This window comes from Triturus cristatus, chromosome 3_2, assembly GCF_964204655.1.
Source record: "Triturus cristatus chromosome 3_2, aTriCri1.1, whole genome shotgun sequence".
Taxonomy (NCBI): Eukaryota; Metazoa; Chordata; class Amphibia; order Caudata; family Salamandridae; genus Triturus; species Triturus cristatus.
Window position 1 is genome coordinate 1,199,284,784 of NC_140584.1, and position 16,374 is coordinate 1,199,301,157.

General features: G+C 49.8%; 1 protein-coding gene across 1 annotated transcript in view; it reads right to left on the minus strand.

The window, feature by feature from the left end:
* Positions 1-16,374, minus strand: part of LOC146859441 (adenylate cyclase type 10-like) — a 78,060-nt gene that overhangs the window by 51,290 nt on the left and 10,396 nt on the right. The window contains exon 3 of the mRNA XM_085647167.1: positions 9,066-9,222. Coding sequence (XP_085503293.1) covers positions 9,066-9,222 — 157 coding nt within the window. The remainder of the gene's footprint in view (positions 1-9,065; positions 9,223-16,374) is intronic.

Below are 16,374 nucleotides of genomic sequence, written 5' to 3' on the forward strand. Positions count from 1 at the left end.
GTACACTCCGGAATCAGTACCTCCAGACTCTATCCATTCGCATTTCACTGTAAGTGTGGATGGTTTCTCGTGCCCCTCGGGCATTTGTGTAAATTGTGCAACTGAAGTATTTTCCTAAGAGTTTTGTAGTGTGCTTAGCTCCCTGACTCATAAAGAGCCAGGGTAGTCTTGTTATAAATAAATATCCTTTTATTTTCATAACAACTTGTGTGGTGTCCTTTCACTTGGTGTTCAAGGGGTATATGTGATGGTAAACAGCTGGCTTAACACGCCCTCTAGAGTTTAGCCTAAGACTGCTCGTATCCACGCTACTAGGATAGCTGGTCTATAAGGTTGACTTACAACCAATCATCAATAAGGGTCGTTTGGAATGATACACAGTGATCACTAGAATAGTGAGCACTACATATCAGGCCAACTTCTCACAAGGGGGCGCCCCTTCCTTGGCCATGAAAGGGGCGAAAAGCGGAAGATTGCGGGCGAGGGCCGAGAGGCCCAAGGACTTGGCTGTAGCCCTGGAGTCCTTAAAGCGCTCCAGCGCGCTATCCGCTTTGTCGACTGCCATCAAAGGGCATGTTCATGAGGGTGCTCTGGACATCCCTGGAGAAACTCGTGGACCTCAGCCAGGCGTGGCGACAAATCACCACCATGGTCACCATTGCCCTGCCTAGCGAGTCCGTTGTGTCCAGTCCACATTGGATTGCATGCCGTGCCGCATCCCGCCCCTCGGCAAGAGCCTGGGCGAGCCGTGTCCGGGCCTCCTCCAGACACTGTAGAGGTAGAGGCCTGGATAACCAGGCTCTCGGGTGTGGGGTGCATCGACAGAAAACTGGGGTCGCCCGGTGCAGGGCGGTGGCGCCGGGCCATGTTCTGGTCCACAGGAGGAACTGTGGAGGGCTTGGACCAGGTGCCCTTCAGAACGTCAATCAGTGCTTCATTGAACTGCAGCAGAGGCTCCGAGGAGCTTGCTGATGGTTGAAGCACTTCAGTGAGGAGATTAGTCCTCACGGCCACAGCAGGCAGCTCCAGCCCAAGGGCTTCGGCCGCCTTGCGCAGCACCACAGAAAATGTAGCACCTTCCTCCGAAGCCACGGACGGAGGAGAGATGAATCCAGTGTCAGGGGAGGTATCAAGACCACTGGCACCCCCCAGTTCGTCTGCCCAGTCCTGAGATAAATGGCCCTGCCGTGCCAGAGGGTCCTCAGACCCCTCCCAGTCGTCTCCGTCATCCGATTCCTGGTACACAGGTGGAAGGATCGGAGCCGGGCGGAGGATGAACCTGTCACCCATCGGCATCGGATACGGTGCTGGGTAGCGCCGCTCCGACGCCGGGCCCGGACCGGGACTAAACCGGGGAACGGCGTCGTCCAAAGGCGGCGCCGGGGGTGGCACCGGAGGGGTCGGCGCTGGCAGAGGGGTCGTGAGGTCGACCGGCGCCTACTGGGATCTCGGCCTGGATCCTGCGGGGGCCTGCGGCGTCGGGACCGGAGTCGACAACGCCACCGGGGCTGGAGCCGCCGGCTAGCTAGGCCTCCCAGTCGAGCCTGCGGGGCCCGAAGGCGCACCGGCAGGTGTCAACGGCAGAGCCAGGTTCCACATGGCCACGAGGAAGTCACTGACCTCTCCCGGAGTCGGATCAGACCCAGGGACCGGAGGGTATGGGGTCGGACAGGACTCCTGCAGCTCGTGCCACCCGAACCCTCAACCGAGTCGAGCAACCGGCGAGGGGAGCCAGAAGAGCGATGTTGCCTCTTTGACTTCTTGCTGTGCTTCGACTTACCAGAGCGCAAAGGCTTTGACCCCGACGAGCGGTGATGACTGCGGCTCCGTGACCGGTCCCTCGACCTCCTCCTCGACCGGGACCTTGAGCGGCGCGGAGCCGACTGGCGGAACTAGAGCAGCTTGCGGGACAGCTCCCGCTTAAACCTTCGAAGTCAAGGCCCGGCAGTCGAGGTGATCTGTGACCGACATCAGTCGGTGACAGGTGTCACAAGCTTTGAAGCCAGGCATCCCTATCGGCACCAGAGTCGAGGTCGACTGAAAATGGAACCAAAAGAGTTCAAAAAAGTTTAGTCAAAAAATGACTAAAAGGGTATGCTCTTCCCAGATCAGCGCTTACTGGCGTGGAAAAAAGAAGAACTGACGTCAGCGCGCGAGGGTGGCGACGAAGTACTCCGACAACGTCATCCCGGTGATCACGACGCCGACGACGGACGCAGAGCCGCAGACGACGCCTAGCGACGCGCAAGGGTATTGCTGACGAAAAATCTTTCCGGATCCAGCCTGACGCCTGGGGATATTCTAAGGTGAGGAATCTAACTAACGTGTTTCTTTCAGATATGCATATACCTTATGCAGGGTATGGGAGGCATGGCACACTGGTCTGTGTGTCATGTCAACTCTTCAGGTTTCTCTGCACCAAGACACTCAGCCTGCAAGGGCAGAGAACATAGCGTTGGTGAGGGATCACTTGGGTGGCACAACCAGTGCTGCAGCTACAGAGGACCCTCTTCAGTATCCATGCCCTAGGTACCAGGGGTACTACTGACTAGAGACTTACAGAGGTAGCTGAAGTAGTTCCAAATGTGGTACTTTTTAGGGAACAAACACTGGTTCTGGGAACCTGGTCCAGTAGACCTCAGTCAAAGTTGCATCAAAAACCAGGCAAAAAGTGAGTGAGTACTGCAACAGACACCCAGTTTCTCACAGGATTGTAGCTTACTTTTGCGGTAAGTCATATGAATGGTGTATCACAATACTAACATATGATTAATCAGATAATGGTGGATAAATATAATCAATTGTTTTAACCAATCAAGTCTGTTTTCTATCTTTATTTTAATACATATCTCCTTTATTTATAACACATTCTCTTAATGATTGCATATTTTTACTTTCCTAGTTGATTTATTTCTAATGCCATCATGTGGTTGGATCCTGACTATAGAAAGATTTTTATATTATACCTATTTGTCTGGTTGGAAGGTCAAATTTTCCTGAACAAAGCGGTGTTCAACCAGGGGATCTTTGTGTATTCTAAATTACATATTCCTGTCTCCGAGAGCAGTTGATTTCATTCAGATCTGTCTTATGTGGGCATGTTTCCTTTACATTCTAGTGGCTAATCTGGAGAACAACTTAAAGTGTGGTGCTAAGAGTGTTATATCTGTTTCTCTATATGGAGTACCGGGTTTAAACCTTTAATTTGTGGTTTAAGTTGTAATTTTTGCTTCATCTGAAAGTATTGCACCAATGTACTTTGCATTGGATTTTAAGGTAAGAATTAGGCTTTAGAATTGTTTATGGTATTATGATCCCTGAGTATTGTTTCTTCTGACACATAAGTATGTTTATGAGCCGTAGGGTTAGTTTCAGCTTAATTTATGTTGTGTAATAGTTGGAATCAGTTGCGGCCTAGGGTTCGATCTTTTGGTTTACTGTTGCTAAATCAAGTGATACATATAATTGTTGGTAGTTTTTGGTGGGTGATGTGTGGGTGCCCTTGTGGATGTGTCCCTGTCCCCCCTAGGGTGTCTGATGTAGATTTGGACCCTATCTCTGCACGTGTGTTGTGTGTTGTGTTTGGGTTGTTGCGTACCTGCGGCGGCGTCCGCGGCGGTCCATGAGTTCCTGGAGATGTAGCAGGCACAGCACCGGCAAGACGTGTAGAGCTGGGTCCAGGGCGGTCGTGACCGGGACTCTGGTTTCGCGCTCCGCTGTCGAGCTTCCGCCGTCTCTGGTTGGGCGGTATCTCCGCTGCGGTGCATCTGCTTGTTTGAATCATTCTAATTTGTGGAGCAGGGCAGACGTCATTCTGCATGGCAGTGAGTCTCCATTGGCTCCCACCGCCGCGGTGGCGGGTGCAATTTGATGGCGGTGCGCGGTAGGGAAATGGCCTATGTTTGGCCATACTAATATGGCGGACGTGAGGGCCGCTGCTCGCGGGTGGAAATTAGCGTTTTTCCGCACCGCCAGCGCCCGACATCCTAATGGGCCCCTAGATATTAGTGTAGGTCGATATAAAAAAATCAATATTTTGACTGCGCTCCGCGCAGGGCTTTACAAAGTGACACATCTCCCTAGATGCGTCACGTTGTAAATATGTCATAACGTGGTGCATTGTTTACAACGCCACTGCGTCACAGAAGTGACGTAAGTTGTCGCAAGGGGCTTGTGAATCTGCCCCTCGGTGTTTTGGCATAAGTATCAAATACACCCCATGGTATAAACTGAGTCCAAAAGGGGGTATCGAATCAAAGTGCAAAGTCACTGAAAAACCTACATCTCCTAGGGCAGTTACTCTGTCAAGTGCAGGCGAGTGGTAGGATATAAAAAGGAAACCACTTGCTCTAAACATAGCTCAGCCCACCCGGCCCCCTCCTCCTCCTCCTTCGGCCCTCAAGAGCCTGGGGAGGAGGCCAAGATGGCTGCCCTGAGCTCTGGAAACTTCAAGCAAACACGAATGTCGTGCTTGCCTAAACACTTCTAATCAAAATCATTACATGTGTAATAATGTTATTTAGCAGTAGCTTTGTGAATTACGTGGTGGCTCATATTGGCAGGGTGACACCCTAAAGAGGAACCACCCCTGAAGGGTGACTCCTCCTACCCGCCACACTGCCACCCTGCATAGAATACTACGCATGACAGGTGTCAAGTGTCTCCTTAAGAGAGTCTCAGTTAGGAGGGAAAAAACCAAGAGTAAAGAGGAACCACCCCTGAAGGGTGACTCCTCCCACCCGCCACCCTGCAGAGAATACTACGCATGACAGGTGTCAAGTGTCTCCTTAGGAGAGTCTCAGTTAGGAGGGAAAAAACCAAGAGTAAAGAGGAACCACCCCTGAAGGCTGACTCCTCCCACCCGCCACACTGCCACCCTGCAGAGAATACTACGCATGACAGGTGTCAAGTGTCTCCTGTCATCAGGACAAGAGTGTTTAGCAAGCCTGAAATTACGCTGCCTGAATGGCGAGCGTGGGGGAGGAAGGATCCAGGGGTTATGGAAGTACAATGTACGAGCTAATTGTATTGGAGATCGCAACGATTCTGCTCCTAATGGCTTGTAGGAACTATCGGCAATTCTTGTGATCAGCAAGTAGCCGCCTATCTTGTGATTGGCAAGCAACCGCCGTCTTGAATCCCGCGGACGCCCTCCTTACCCCCGCGCCATATTTTACCTTTGGTTGGTCACCAATTAACATCAGAAATGGGTTCCAACCATCTCCAATACAATTAGCTCGTACATTGTACTTCCATAACCCTTGGATCCTTCCCCCCCCCCGTGCCCACCATTCAGGCAGCGTCATTTGGGGGTGGTCACAACTAGTTGACACCGAGGGTCCTTCCTACCTTTTGGGTTCCCTTGTTTATAACAAACATAACTAGTCCAGTGAGTGACATCCTCTTCCCAAGTGACCAACAATGGGGTGTGTTTTGACTTCCAACCGAGACCTATCCTTTGTTTAGCCAACAGTAAAGCTAGATCTATAAATCTATGCCCCAGTCTATGTGATGTGGGTCTCGGGAATAAACCCAAGAGGCAGGCCTCTGGAGAACACTGTAGGGTTCGAGACAAAACTCTATTGATCATATTCACAATGTTCCTCCAAGAATCCTTAAGTCGTATACAGGACCAAACCATATGATCAAAGTCCGTATCCAACTGCAAGCACCTAGCACAAGCCTGGTCTTCTCTGCTATATATCACATTCAACCTATGGGGGGTGAGGTAAGTTCTATGGAGCATGTTAAATTGTAGTAGCTTGAAAGCCGTGTTCCAGGATACCTTTTTTGGTCTACTCAGAACCTTCATCCATTCCTTCTCAGTTAAGGTCCTATTTAGTGTGGCCTCCCACCTCTCCCTTAAGCGAGGTAATGATTGTGGTGTGAATTCCAGTATTGCCAGGTATAGCTACTTCACCAAGGTGCCGATTCCGATCCGTTAAAAAAATTTACCGTCCGACTCGTATCCGTATTTTTTTACGTACGAATCGTACAAGTCCCGTACAAACGGCGAAGTACGATTCGTACGTGAAAAATACATACGAATGACCTCGGGAATAGTCTACGAGACGTCCCCGGACAGTTTTACGTACGAGTCATAAAACTGAAGTCCGAGCGCACAAGTCCGATCCATACCGGCATCCTGAATACACAAGCGTATGGAAAACGTCCCGTACAGAGCGAACTTTGCACAACCCCTACCCCGGGTACACTTGTGCCCAGGGTACGAGTCGTACGGCCCCCCCAGCCTCCCACCCCTCCCGCGTACATCCGCACCGTACCCCCCAGACCCCCGTATGTACGCGCCGTACCCCCAGCCCCCCGTATGTACACGCCGTACCCCCAGCCCCCCATATCTATGCGCCGTATCCCCACCCCCGTATGTACGCGCCGTACCCCCAGCCCCATATGTACGCACCGTACACCCAGCCACGTATGTACGCGCCATACCCCCAGCCCCGTATGTACATGCCGTACCCCCAGCCCCATATGTATGCGCCGTACCCCCAGCCCCCGTATGTACGCGCCGTACCCCCAGCCCCCCCCGTATGTACACGCCGTACCCCCACCCACGTATGTACGCACCGTACCCCCAGCGCTGGTCTGGCGAGACATTTTGTGAGGGCTCCAAAAAGTGCTACCATGGCCAGCCTAGAGCTACAGTGTATGTGTGCGGGCGCGCATGCCGCGCTTGATCGCGATTACTTTCACTTTCACAGCCGCTTTGATGTTCTCCGTAAGCCAATGCTGCACTCGCGGCTTCAGCTATGTTGATGCCCTTTGACCTCATGCTTAAAACACGCCTCAGTTGCTAGGGGAAGCGATGCTTGGCTTCAGACTCTCTGAGTGCAGCAAACACTGGGCCCGGCCGCACAGGCTGCTTGTGCACAAGTCTTCGTTTTCTTTTCACCCCTGCCCTTCTTGTCTGTGTAACCATGAGTGACTGCGTCATAACTTGAGCCCACGCAGTAATATAGAGGTTATTGCTGGAATCTAATGCTCAATATTAAAGGATTTCCTGTGTGTCCCCTCTTCTGTTTTAAAATGCACAATTAGTGAAATGTAGGGAAATGTTGCGCTTTCCTCCTTGTAGTACGACTGACAGTGCATGCCTTGAAAAACCTGCAAAACATAAGTAAATAATCACAGGTGTCATGATTAACTAATAGCGCTTGTTTGAGGCTTAGTTTACAGTGATTGGAAAGTTATAAAATTACCGAAATTATTATATTGCTTGGTTCCCTCTGTTTGCCTGTACCGACGTTCACACAGCAGGGAAGCGTTTTTGTGAGCCAGGGGGTTGTTTTTGTGTTTTGGTCAAAATTGAGGCATGTCCATAAATGTCACATAAATTATATTTACTGTAAAATACTTGCTGAGTTTATTTAAATAATCTTTGCTGCTGGCGCTTCTCAGGGTACTGCATGTTCTTATGTATCCAAGTGCATTTTGTCTTCACCTCACAAGATGCTTGTTAACTGCCTAGCATGTCAGAACACCACCCAAAATAGTTTTTTTTGTAAACGTGTTAAGAAAAATATTCACATCTACAACACCAGTAGTTCTATCTCTCATTTTCTAGATGATCACTCCACTGCAAACAAAATAACATAAGTAAACAAGCAGTGGCATAGCCAATAGGTCTCGCCTTTGGGACCTTATAAGTGTTTAGCCATGCAACAATTGATGTTGTTGCACCAAGGATATTGTGCTGCATAACTAAATACTTATAAGGTCCCAAAAGCGAGACCATTTTGGCTATGCCAATGCTTGTTGTGTATGGCAGCGGTCAGAGGGATCATTTCTGTGCCTGCACCAGGGCCCCTGGCACCCTTGTCCACCTCTGCTCATGCACCCACCACTGGAATAGCATAGGCGGTTGCCAGACACCAAGGCTGTCTAGTCTTGATTCCACATCCTAACTCTTTTTTACCACTGCTTGTCACTTTTCTAGGGTCTTTTTCTTTACTGTTTTTTCACTTTTCACTAATTTCTATGCTCTTCTCTACACCTTCTCGCTCTCTTTTCTACTATCTCTTTCTGAGTAAGGCCTGGTCCCCACTGGCACAAATTCAGCCCGAGCAGTAGGGCACAGTGCTGCCTTCGGCGTGTTTACACCAGCCCTGCTTGTCAGGTCTTGTGTTGCGTGGACTTCTCTGTGCGTGGTGATCCCTGGATCTCTTGCAGGCTTTGATGTTGGCTATTGTTATCTAAGGTCATGGAAGTAGTAACATCTGTCCTGTTGAGAGGTGAAGGTGGGCCCGCATTGCCTGTTAGGTTTGTTGAAGTGTGGTATCAATAGGTTCTCTTGTGGGGTGTGGTGGCAACCAACTTCAAAGAGGTAACATCTGGTTCTCTTGATTGGTGTAGTGTTCTCTACTGATCTATTGGGGCATGGTAGACCCTACTTCTCGTGTTAGATGGCATGGAGTCTGCTGCTCTCCTTAGGAGTAGGAACCCTGTGTACTTGTAGGAGGTGCAGTCGTGTGTGATGTGTTTTCCAGGACTTTGCAACACATTGCTGATTTGTTTGGTGTCGTGTACCCGGCGTTTCATTTGGAAGTTTTAACATAGAGGCTCCTGGTGCAGGAACGTTTAGTTCTCATCTTAGCTGCGATTATGCCTGGGGTCCTCTCTGAGAAGTGGGATAATAGGCCTTCCCTTTCGTTGTGTGATGTAGGACAGCCTCCCCTTTCTGGTCTTGGGGACACCCTTCTATTCTCGGAGAAGTTTCATTGGGTTGTGTACACAATGTCCCTTGTAATTCCAGTTACAATGGAAGTTATCTTGGTTATCGGGCAATCAGGCAGCTGCAGTTCTGTTTGGGGGTAGTGACATAAGACCTTGGTGTACGGTGCCAGTATGGAGTGTGGGAGTATATTTGGGCTGCGCCGCGCGTCATCCTCAAGAGCTGTCTCAGGGTGAGTGTATGGGATATCATGGCACATGGCCTGTGTCTCAGTCTTATGACCTTTGGACATTGTGACACTTAGTCTCACCTCAGAAGATGCTGAATGACCTCTGACCTTCAAGCAGCCCTGCCCCCGCCCCGCACCCCTCACCTGAGACTCGATGCCGGTCTGCTCGGCGGAGTTCACCTCCATCAGCACCGCCAGGAAGGCGCGCATCTTCCCGTCCAGCCTGGAGCTCACGCACTCGATCTTCCACATCAGGGCCAGGCAGTGGATTTGTTCGTACAGGTATGGGATCTTGGCGTCACTGTGGGGCAGCAAGGAGGAGGTTACAGCCACAGATTATCAGGAGGTGTCTCTCCTCTGAGAGACAGCATTCATCACACTCACGCACTTCCTCAGAAGGAACAACCTACGGGTCTAATGGGGTGTGCGGGCAATGCTCAGCACTCAGCCCTCACTCTAGAGTGCTGGGGGTCACGTGAACTCTCCCTAGACTCTCCAAGGACACTGAGTGCGGACCAGAGGATGCTGGGAGCTGAGGCGTTGTGTCTACTGTGACCTGGGACTCTACCCCCACTGCCTCCAAGGGCGCTCTGCACCTTGAGGTACAGACATCTGTGTGGTACCACTTCCTGCTACACTGGGATTCAGAAATGTCGCCTAGACCAGCACTTTCATGGCACTATAACTTCTGCTGCCTCGGTAAGAGGGGAAACACTGTCTGCAGTCAATTAGGACAGGAGGTGGGAGTGGGAACACAATCTGCAGTCACTGAGGAAAGAGGTAGGAGTGGAAACACTGCCTCCAGTCACTGAGGAACAAGGGAGGAGTGGGAACACTGTCTACAGTCACTGAGGAACGAGGTAGGAGTAGAAACATTGCAAGCACAATGAGATGATGCCCGGAGCCCTGAAACTTTTCAGACACCCACCCAAGTCATAGATCTGGGTTGAATCCGTCATTGTTCTTTAGCTCACTTTGCCACCTCATTTCAGACCCAGCTATATGCAAATCAGTCTTGACCCTGTGCCTCATGGGAACAGTCCAGCCCAAACTGCCAAGCCAGGTCTTCTCTGAACCGGAAACAAGCATCCTGGGACCGGTTTCGGGGTAAAACCCCTCATCAGCCAGGCTAGCTTCAATCCAGTGGCAAAGTGAGCGACGGACCCATGATGCACAGGGTCAAGACTGATTTGCATAAAGCTGGGTCTAAACTGAGGTGGCAAAATGAGTTAAAGAACGATGATGGATTCAACCGAGATCTGTGACTGGGGGTGAGTGTCTGACAAGTTTCAGGGCTGCGCCCATCATCTCCTTGTGTTTGATTTGTTTGCTCTAAGTTGGCAGGGTTGCCCAGACATTGGTCCCTTGCTCACTTTGCCACTGGATTGAAGCTAGCCTGGCTGATGAGAGGTGTCACCCAAAAACTGGTCCCAGGATGCTTGTTTCCGGTTCAGCAAGAGCTGGCTTTGCAGTTGCTCAGGACTGGAGGGGGGAGTGGAAACATTGTAGTCGCTGAGGAAGGAGGTAGGAGTGGAAACATTGTCTACTGTCACCTAGAACAGGAGGTAGGAGAGGAAAATGTCTGCAGTCATTGAGGAACAAGGTAGAAGTGGAAACATTGTCTACAGTCGCTGTGGACAGGTGGTAGGAGTAGAAACATTGTTTTATAGTTGCTGAGGACAGGAGGAGGGAGTGGAAACATTGCACTCGCTGAGGAAGGAGGTAGGAGTGGAAAGATTGTCTACTGTCACCTAGAACAGGAGGTAGGAGTGGAAAATGTCTGCAGTCATTGAGGAAGAAGGTAGAAGTGGAAACATTGTCTGCAGTCGCTGTGGACAGGTGGTAGAAGTAGAAACATTGTCTGTAGTTGCTGAGGAGAGGAGGTGGGAGTGGAAACCTTGTCTGCACTCACTGAGGAACGAGGTAGGAGTGGAAACATTGCCTGCAATCGCTGAAGAAGGAGGTAGGAGTGGAAACATTGTCTGCAATTGCTGAGTACAGGAGGTGGGAGTGGAAACAGTGTCTGCAGTCGCTGAGGATAGGAGGTAGTAGTGGAAATATTGTCTGCTGTTGCTGAGGGCAAAAGATAGGAGTAGAAACATTGGCTTCCGTCACCTAGAACAGGAGTTAGGAGTGGAAACATTGTCTGCAGTCACTGATGATAGGAGGTAGGAGTTAAAACACTGTCTGGAGTCATTGAGGAAGGAGGTAGGAGTGCAAACATTACCTGCTGTCACAGAAGACAGGAAGTATGAGTGGAAACACTGTCTACAGTCTCCAAGGACAGGAAGTAGTAGTGGAAACATTGTCTGCAGTCAGTGAAGTAGGAGGTGGGAGTGTAAACATTGTCTGCAGTAGCTGAGGAAGGCAGTATGATTGAAAGAATTGTCTGCAGTTGCTGAGGTACAGGGTAGGAGTGGAAAATTGTCTGCAGTCACTGAGGAAGGAGGTAGGAGTGGAAACATTGCCTGCAGTTGAGGAGGACGGGTGGTAGGAGTAGAAACATTGTCTGCAGATTCTCAGGACTGGAGGGGGAGTGGAAAAATTGTCTGCGCTCACTGAGGTAGGAGTGGAAACATTGCAGTCACTGAGGAACGAGGTAGGAGTGGAAACATTGCAGTCGCTGAGGACAGGCGGTAGGAGTAGAAACATTGTTTGCAGTTGCTAAGGACAGGAGGAGGGAGTGGAAACATTGCACTCGCTGAGGAAGGAGGTAGGAGTGGAAACATTGTCTACTGTCACATAGAACAGGAGGTAGGAGTGGAAACACTGTCTGCAGTCACTGAGGAAGAAGGTAGGAGTGCAAACATTGTCTGCTATAACCAAGGACAGTAAGTAGGAGTGGAAACATTGTCTACAGTTGCCAAGGACAGGAGGTAGTAGTGGAAACATTGTCTGCAGTCGCTGAAGTAGGAGGCTGGAGTGTAAACATTGTTTGCAATCACTGATGACAGGAGGTCGGAGTAGAAACATTGTCTGTAATCTCTAAGGACAGGAGGTTGGAGTGGAAACATTGTCTGCACTCACTGAGGAAGGAGGTAGAAGTGGAAACATTGTCTGCAGGCACTGAGGACAGGAGGTAGGAGTGGAAACATGTTCTGCAGTCGACGAAGGAGGTAGGAGTGCAATCATGGTCTGAAATTGTTGAGGGCAGGGGGTGGGAGTGGAACGATTGTCTGCAGTTGCTGAGAATAGGAGGAAGTAGTTGAAACATTGTCTGTTGTCACTGAAGCAGGAGATAGGAGTAGAAAACTTTATCTGCCGTCACCTAAAACAGGAGGTAGGAGTGGAAACACTGTCTGCAGTAGTTGAGGATAGGAGGTAGGAGTTGAAACTCTGTCTGCAGTCACTGAGGAAGGAGGTAGGAGTGGAAACATTGTCTGCTGTCACTGAGGACAGGAAGTAGGAGTGGAAACATTGTCTACAGTCACCAAGGACAGGAGGTAGTAGTGGAAATATTGTCTGCAGTCACTGAAGTAGGAGGTTGGACTGTACACATTGTCTGCAGTCACTAAGGACAGGAGGTAGGAGTAAAAAACATTGTCTGTGGTCTCTGAGGACAGAAGGTTGGAGTGGAAACATTGTCTGCAGTCGCTGAGGAAGGAGGTATGATTGAAAAAAGTGTCTGCAGTTGCTGAGGTACAGAGTAGGAGGGGAAAATTGTCTGCAGTCGCTGAAGAAGGAGGTAGGAGTAGAAACATTGTCTGCAATTGCCGAGGTCAGGAGGTGGGAGTGGAAACATTTTCTGCAGTCGCTGTGGATAGGAGTTAGTAGTGGAAATATTGTCTGCTGTCACTGAGGGCAGGAGATAGCAGTAGAAACATTGTCTGCCGTCACCTAGAACAGGAGGCAGGAGTGGAAACATTGTCTGCAGTCGCTGAGGGTAGGAGATAGGAGTAGAAACATTGTCTGCCATAACCTAGAACAGGAGGTAGGAGAGGAAACATTGTCTGCAGTCGCAGAGGACAGGAGGAGGTATTTGAAACATTATCTGCAGTCGATGATGACAGGAGGTGGAAGTGGAAACTTTGTCTGAATTCTCTGAGGAGAGGAGGTAGGTGTGAAAGCGTGAAGGCAGTCGTTGAGGACAGGAGGTTTGAGTGGAAACATTGTCTGCAGACATTGAGGATAGGAGGTAGGAGTGGAAACATTGACTGCAGTTGCTGAGGACAGGAGGTAGGAGTGGAAACATTGACTGCCTTCACTGAAGAAAGGAGGTAGGAGTGGAAACAGAGTCTGCAGTCACTGATGACAGAAGCTGGGAGTGGAAACATTATTTGCAGTCTATGATGACAGGAGGTAGGAGTGAAAATATTGTCTGCTGTCACTGAGGACACGAGGTAGGAGTAGAAACATTGTCTGCCATCGCCAAAGACAGGAGGTAGGAGTGCAAACATTGTCTCCAGTCGCTGAGGACAGGAGGTAGGATTGGAAACATTGTATTCGCTGAGGATAAGAGGAAGTAGTCAAACTATTGTCTGCAGTCGCTAAGGATAGGAGATAGGAGTGGAAATATTGTTTACTGGTGCCAAGGATAGGAGGTAGAAGTGGAAACATTGTCTGCAGTCGCTGAGGAAAGGAGGACGTACTGGAAAAATTATCTTCAGTCGCTGATGACAGGAGGTACAAGTGGAGACATTGTCTGCTGTTGCTGAGTACACAAGGGAGAAGTAGAAACATTGTCTGCAGTCGCTGAGGACAGGAGGTAGGAGTGGAAACATTGTCTGAAGTCGCTAAGGACAAGAGGTAGGAATGCAAACAGTGTCTGGAGTGGCTGAGGACAGGTGGTAGGAGTGGAACCATTGTCTGTAGTCACTGAGGACATGAGGTAGGAGTGGAAACATTGTCTGCATTTGCTGAGAACAGGAGGGAGGAGTGAAACAATGTGTGCAGTCGTTGAGGACAGGAGGTATGAGTGAAAACAATGTCTGCAGTGATGCAAGTTAGGAGGTAGGAGTGAAAAATGAATCGGCACTTGCTGCAGACAGGAGGTAGGAGTGGAAACATTGTCTGACGTAGCCAAGGACAGGAGGTAGGATTGGAAAGAGTGTCTGCATTTGCTGAGGACAGGAGTTAGGAGTCGAAACATTGTCTGCCGTCACCTAGAACTGGAGGTAAGAGTCCAAACAGTGGCTACAGTCACTGAGGATAGGCGGTAGACGTGGAAACATTGTCTGCAGTCACAGAGGACAGGAGGTAGGAGTGGAAACATTGTCTGCAGTTGCTGAGGACAGGATGTAGGAGTGCAAACATTGTCTGCCTTCACCAAGGATAGGAGGTAGGATTGGAAAGAGTGTCTGCATTTGCTGAGGACAGGAGGTAGGAGTCGAAACATTGTCTGCCGTCACCTAGAACTGGAGGTAAGAGTCCAAACAGTGGCTGCAGTCACTGAGGATAGGCGGTAGACGTGGAAACATTGTCTGCAGTCACAGAGGACAGGAGGTAGGAGTAGAGACATTATTTGCAGTCGGGTAGGCTAGGAGGTAGGAGTGGAAACATTGTCAGCAGTCACTGAGGACAGGATGTAGGAGCGCAAACATTGTCTGCAGTTGCTGAGGACAGGATGTAGGAGTGAAAACATTGTCTGTCTTCACCAAGGATAGGAGGTAGGATTGGAAAGAGTGTCTGCATTTTCTGAGGACAGGAGGTAGGAGTGGAAACCTTGTCTGCTGTCACAGAGGACAGGGGATAGAAGTTCAACCAGTGGCTGTAGTCACTAAGGATAGGAGGTAGGAGTGGAAACATTGTCTGCAGTCACTGAGGACAGGAGGTGGGAGTGGAAACATTATTTGCAGTCACTAATGACAGGAGGTAGAAGTGCAAATATTGTCTGCTGTCACTGAGGACATGAGGTAGGAGTGGAAACACTCTCTGCAGTCACTGAGAACAGGAGGTAGGAGTCGAAACATTGTCTGCCGTCACCTAGAACAGGAGGTAGGAGTCCAAACATTGGCTGCAGTTGCTAAGGATAGGCGGTAGAAGTGGAAACATTGTCTGCAGTCACCGAGGACAGGAGGTAGGAGTGGAAACATTGTCTGTAGTCACTGAGGATGGGAGGTAGGACTGGAAACATTGTCTGCAGTTGCTGAGGACAGGAGGTAGGAGTGGAAATATTGTCTTCATTCACCAAGGACGGGAGGTAGGATTGGAAACATTGTCTGCAGTCACCAAGTATAGAAGGTTGGAGTGGAAACATTTTCTGCAGTCGCTGAGGATAGGAGGTGGGAGTGGAAACATTATTTGCAGTCGCTGATGACAGGAGGTAGAAGTGAAAATATTGCCTCCTGTAGCTGAGCACACGAGGTTGGATTGGAAATATTGTCTGCAGTTGCTGAGGCCAGGAGGTAGGAGTAGAAACATTGTTTTCAGTCGCTGAGGCTAGGGGGTAGGAGTGGAAACATTGTCTGCAGTTGCTGAGGACATGAGGTAGGAGTGGAAACACTGTCTGCAGTCGCTGAGGACAGGAGGTAGGAGTCGAAACATTGTCTGCCGTCACCTAAAACTGGAGGTAAGAGTCCAAACATTGGCTGCAGTCGCTGAGGATAGGCGGTAGATGTGGAAACATTGTCTGCAGTCACAGAGGACAGGAGGTAGGAGTGGAAACATTGTCAGTAGTCACTGAGGATGGGAGGTAGGACTGGAAAAATTGTCTGCAGTTGCTGAGGACAGGAGGTAGGAGAGGAAATATTGTCTTCATTCACCAAGGACGGGAGGTAGGAGTGGAAACATTGTCTGCAGTCACCGAGCATTGAAGGTTGGAGTCAAAACATTGTCTCCTGTCACTGAGGACACGAGGTAGGAGTCGAAACATTGTCTGCAGTTGCGGAGCACAGGAGATAGGAGTAGAAACATTATTTGCAGTCGGGTAGGCTAGGAGGTAGGAGTGGAAACATTGTCTGCAGTCACTAGGATAGGAGGTAGGACTGGAAACATCGTCTGCAGTCGCTGAGGACCGGAGGTAGGAGTGGAAACATTGTCTGCAATCACTGAGGATAGGAGGAGGGAGTGGAAGCATTGTCTGCAGTCACTGAGGAGAGGAGGTAGAAATGGAAACTTTGTCTGGAGTCATCAAGTATAGAAGGTAGGAGTCAAAACATTGCAGTCTCTGGAGATAGGAAGTGGGAGCGGAAACATTATTTGCAGTCGCTGATGACAGGAGGTAGAAGTGAAAATATTGCCTCCTGTAGCTGAGGACACGAGGTTGGAATGGAAATATTGTCTGCAGTCGCTGAAGATAGGAGGTAGGACTGGAAACATTGTCTGCAATCACTGGGGATAGGAGGTGGGAGTGGAAGTATTGTCAGCAGTCGCTGAGGATAGAAGGCTGGAGTGGAAACAGTGTCTACAATTGCCGAGGATTGGAGGTAGGAGTGGAAACATTGTCTACCGTCACCAAGGATAGGAGGTAGGAGTGGAAACACTATCTGCAGTCTATGAGGACATGAGGGGAGTA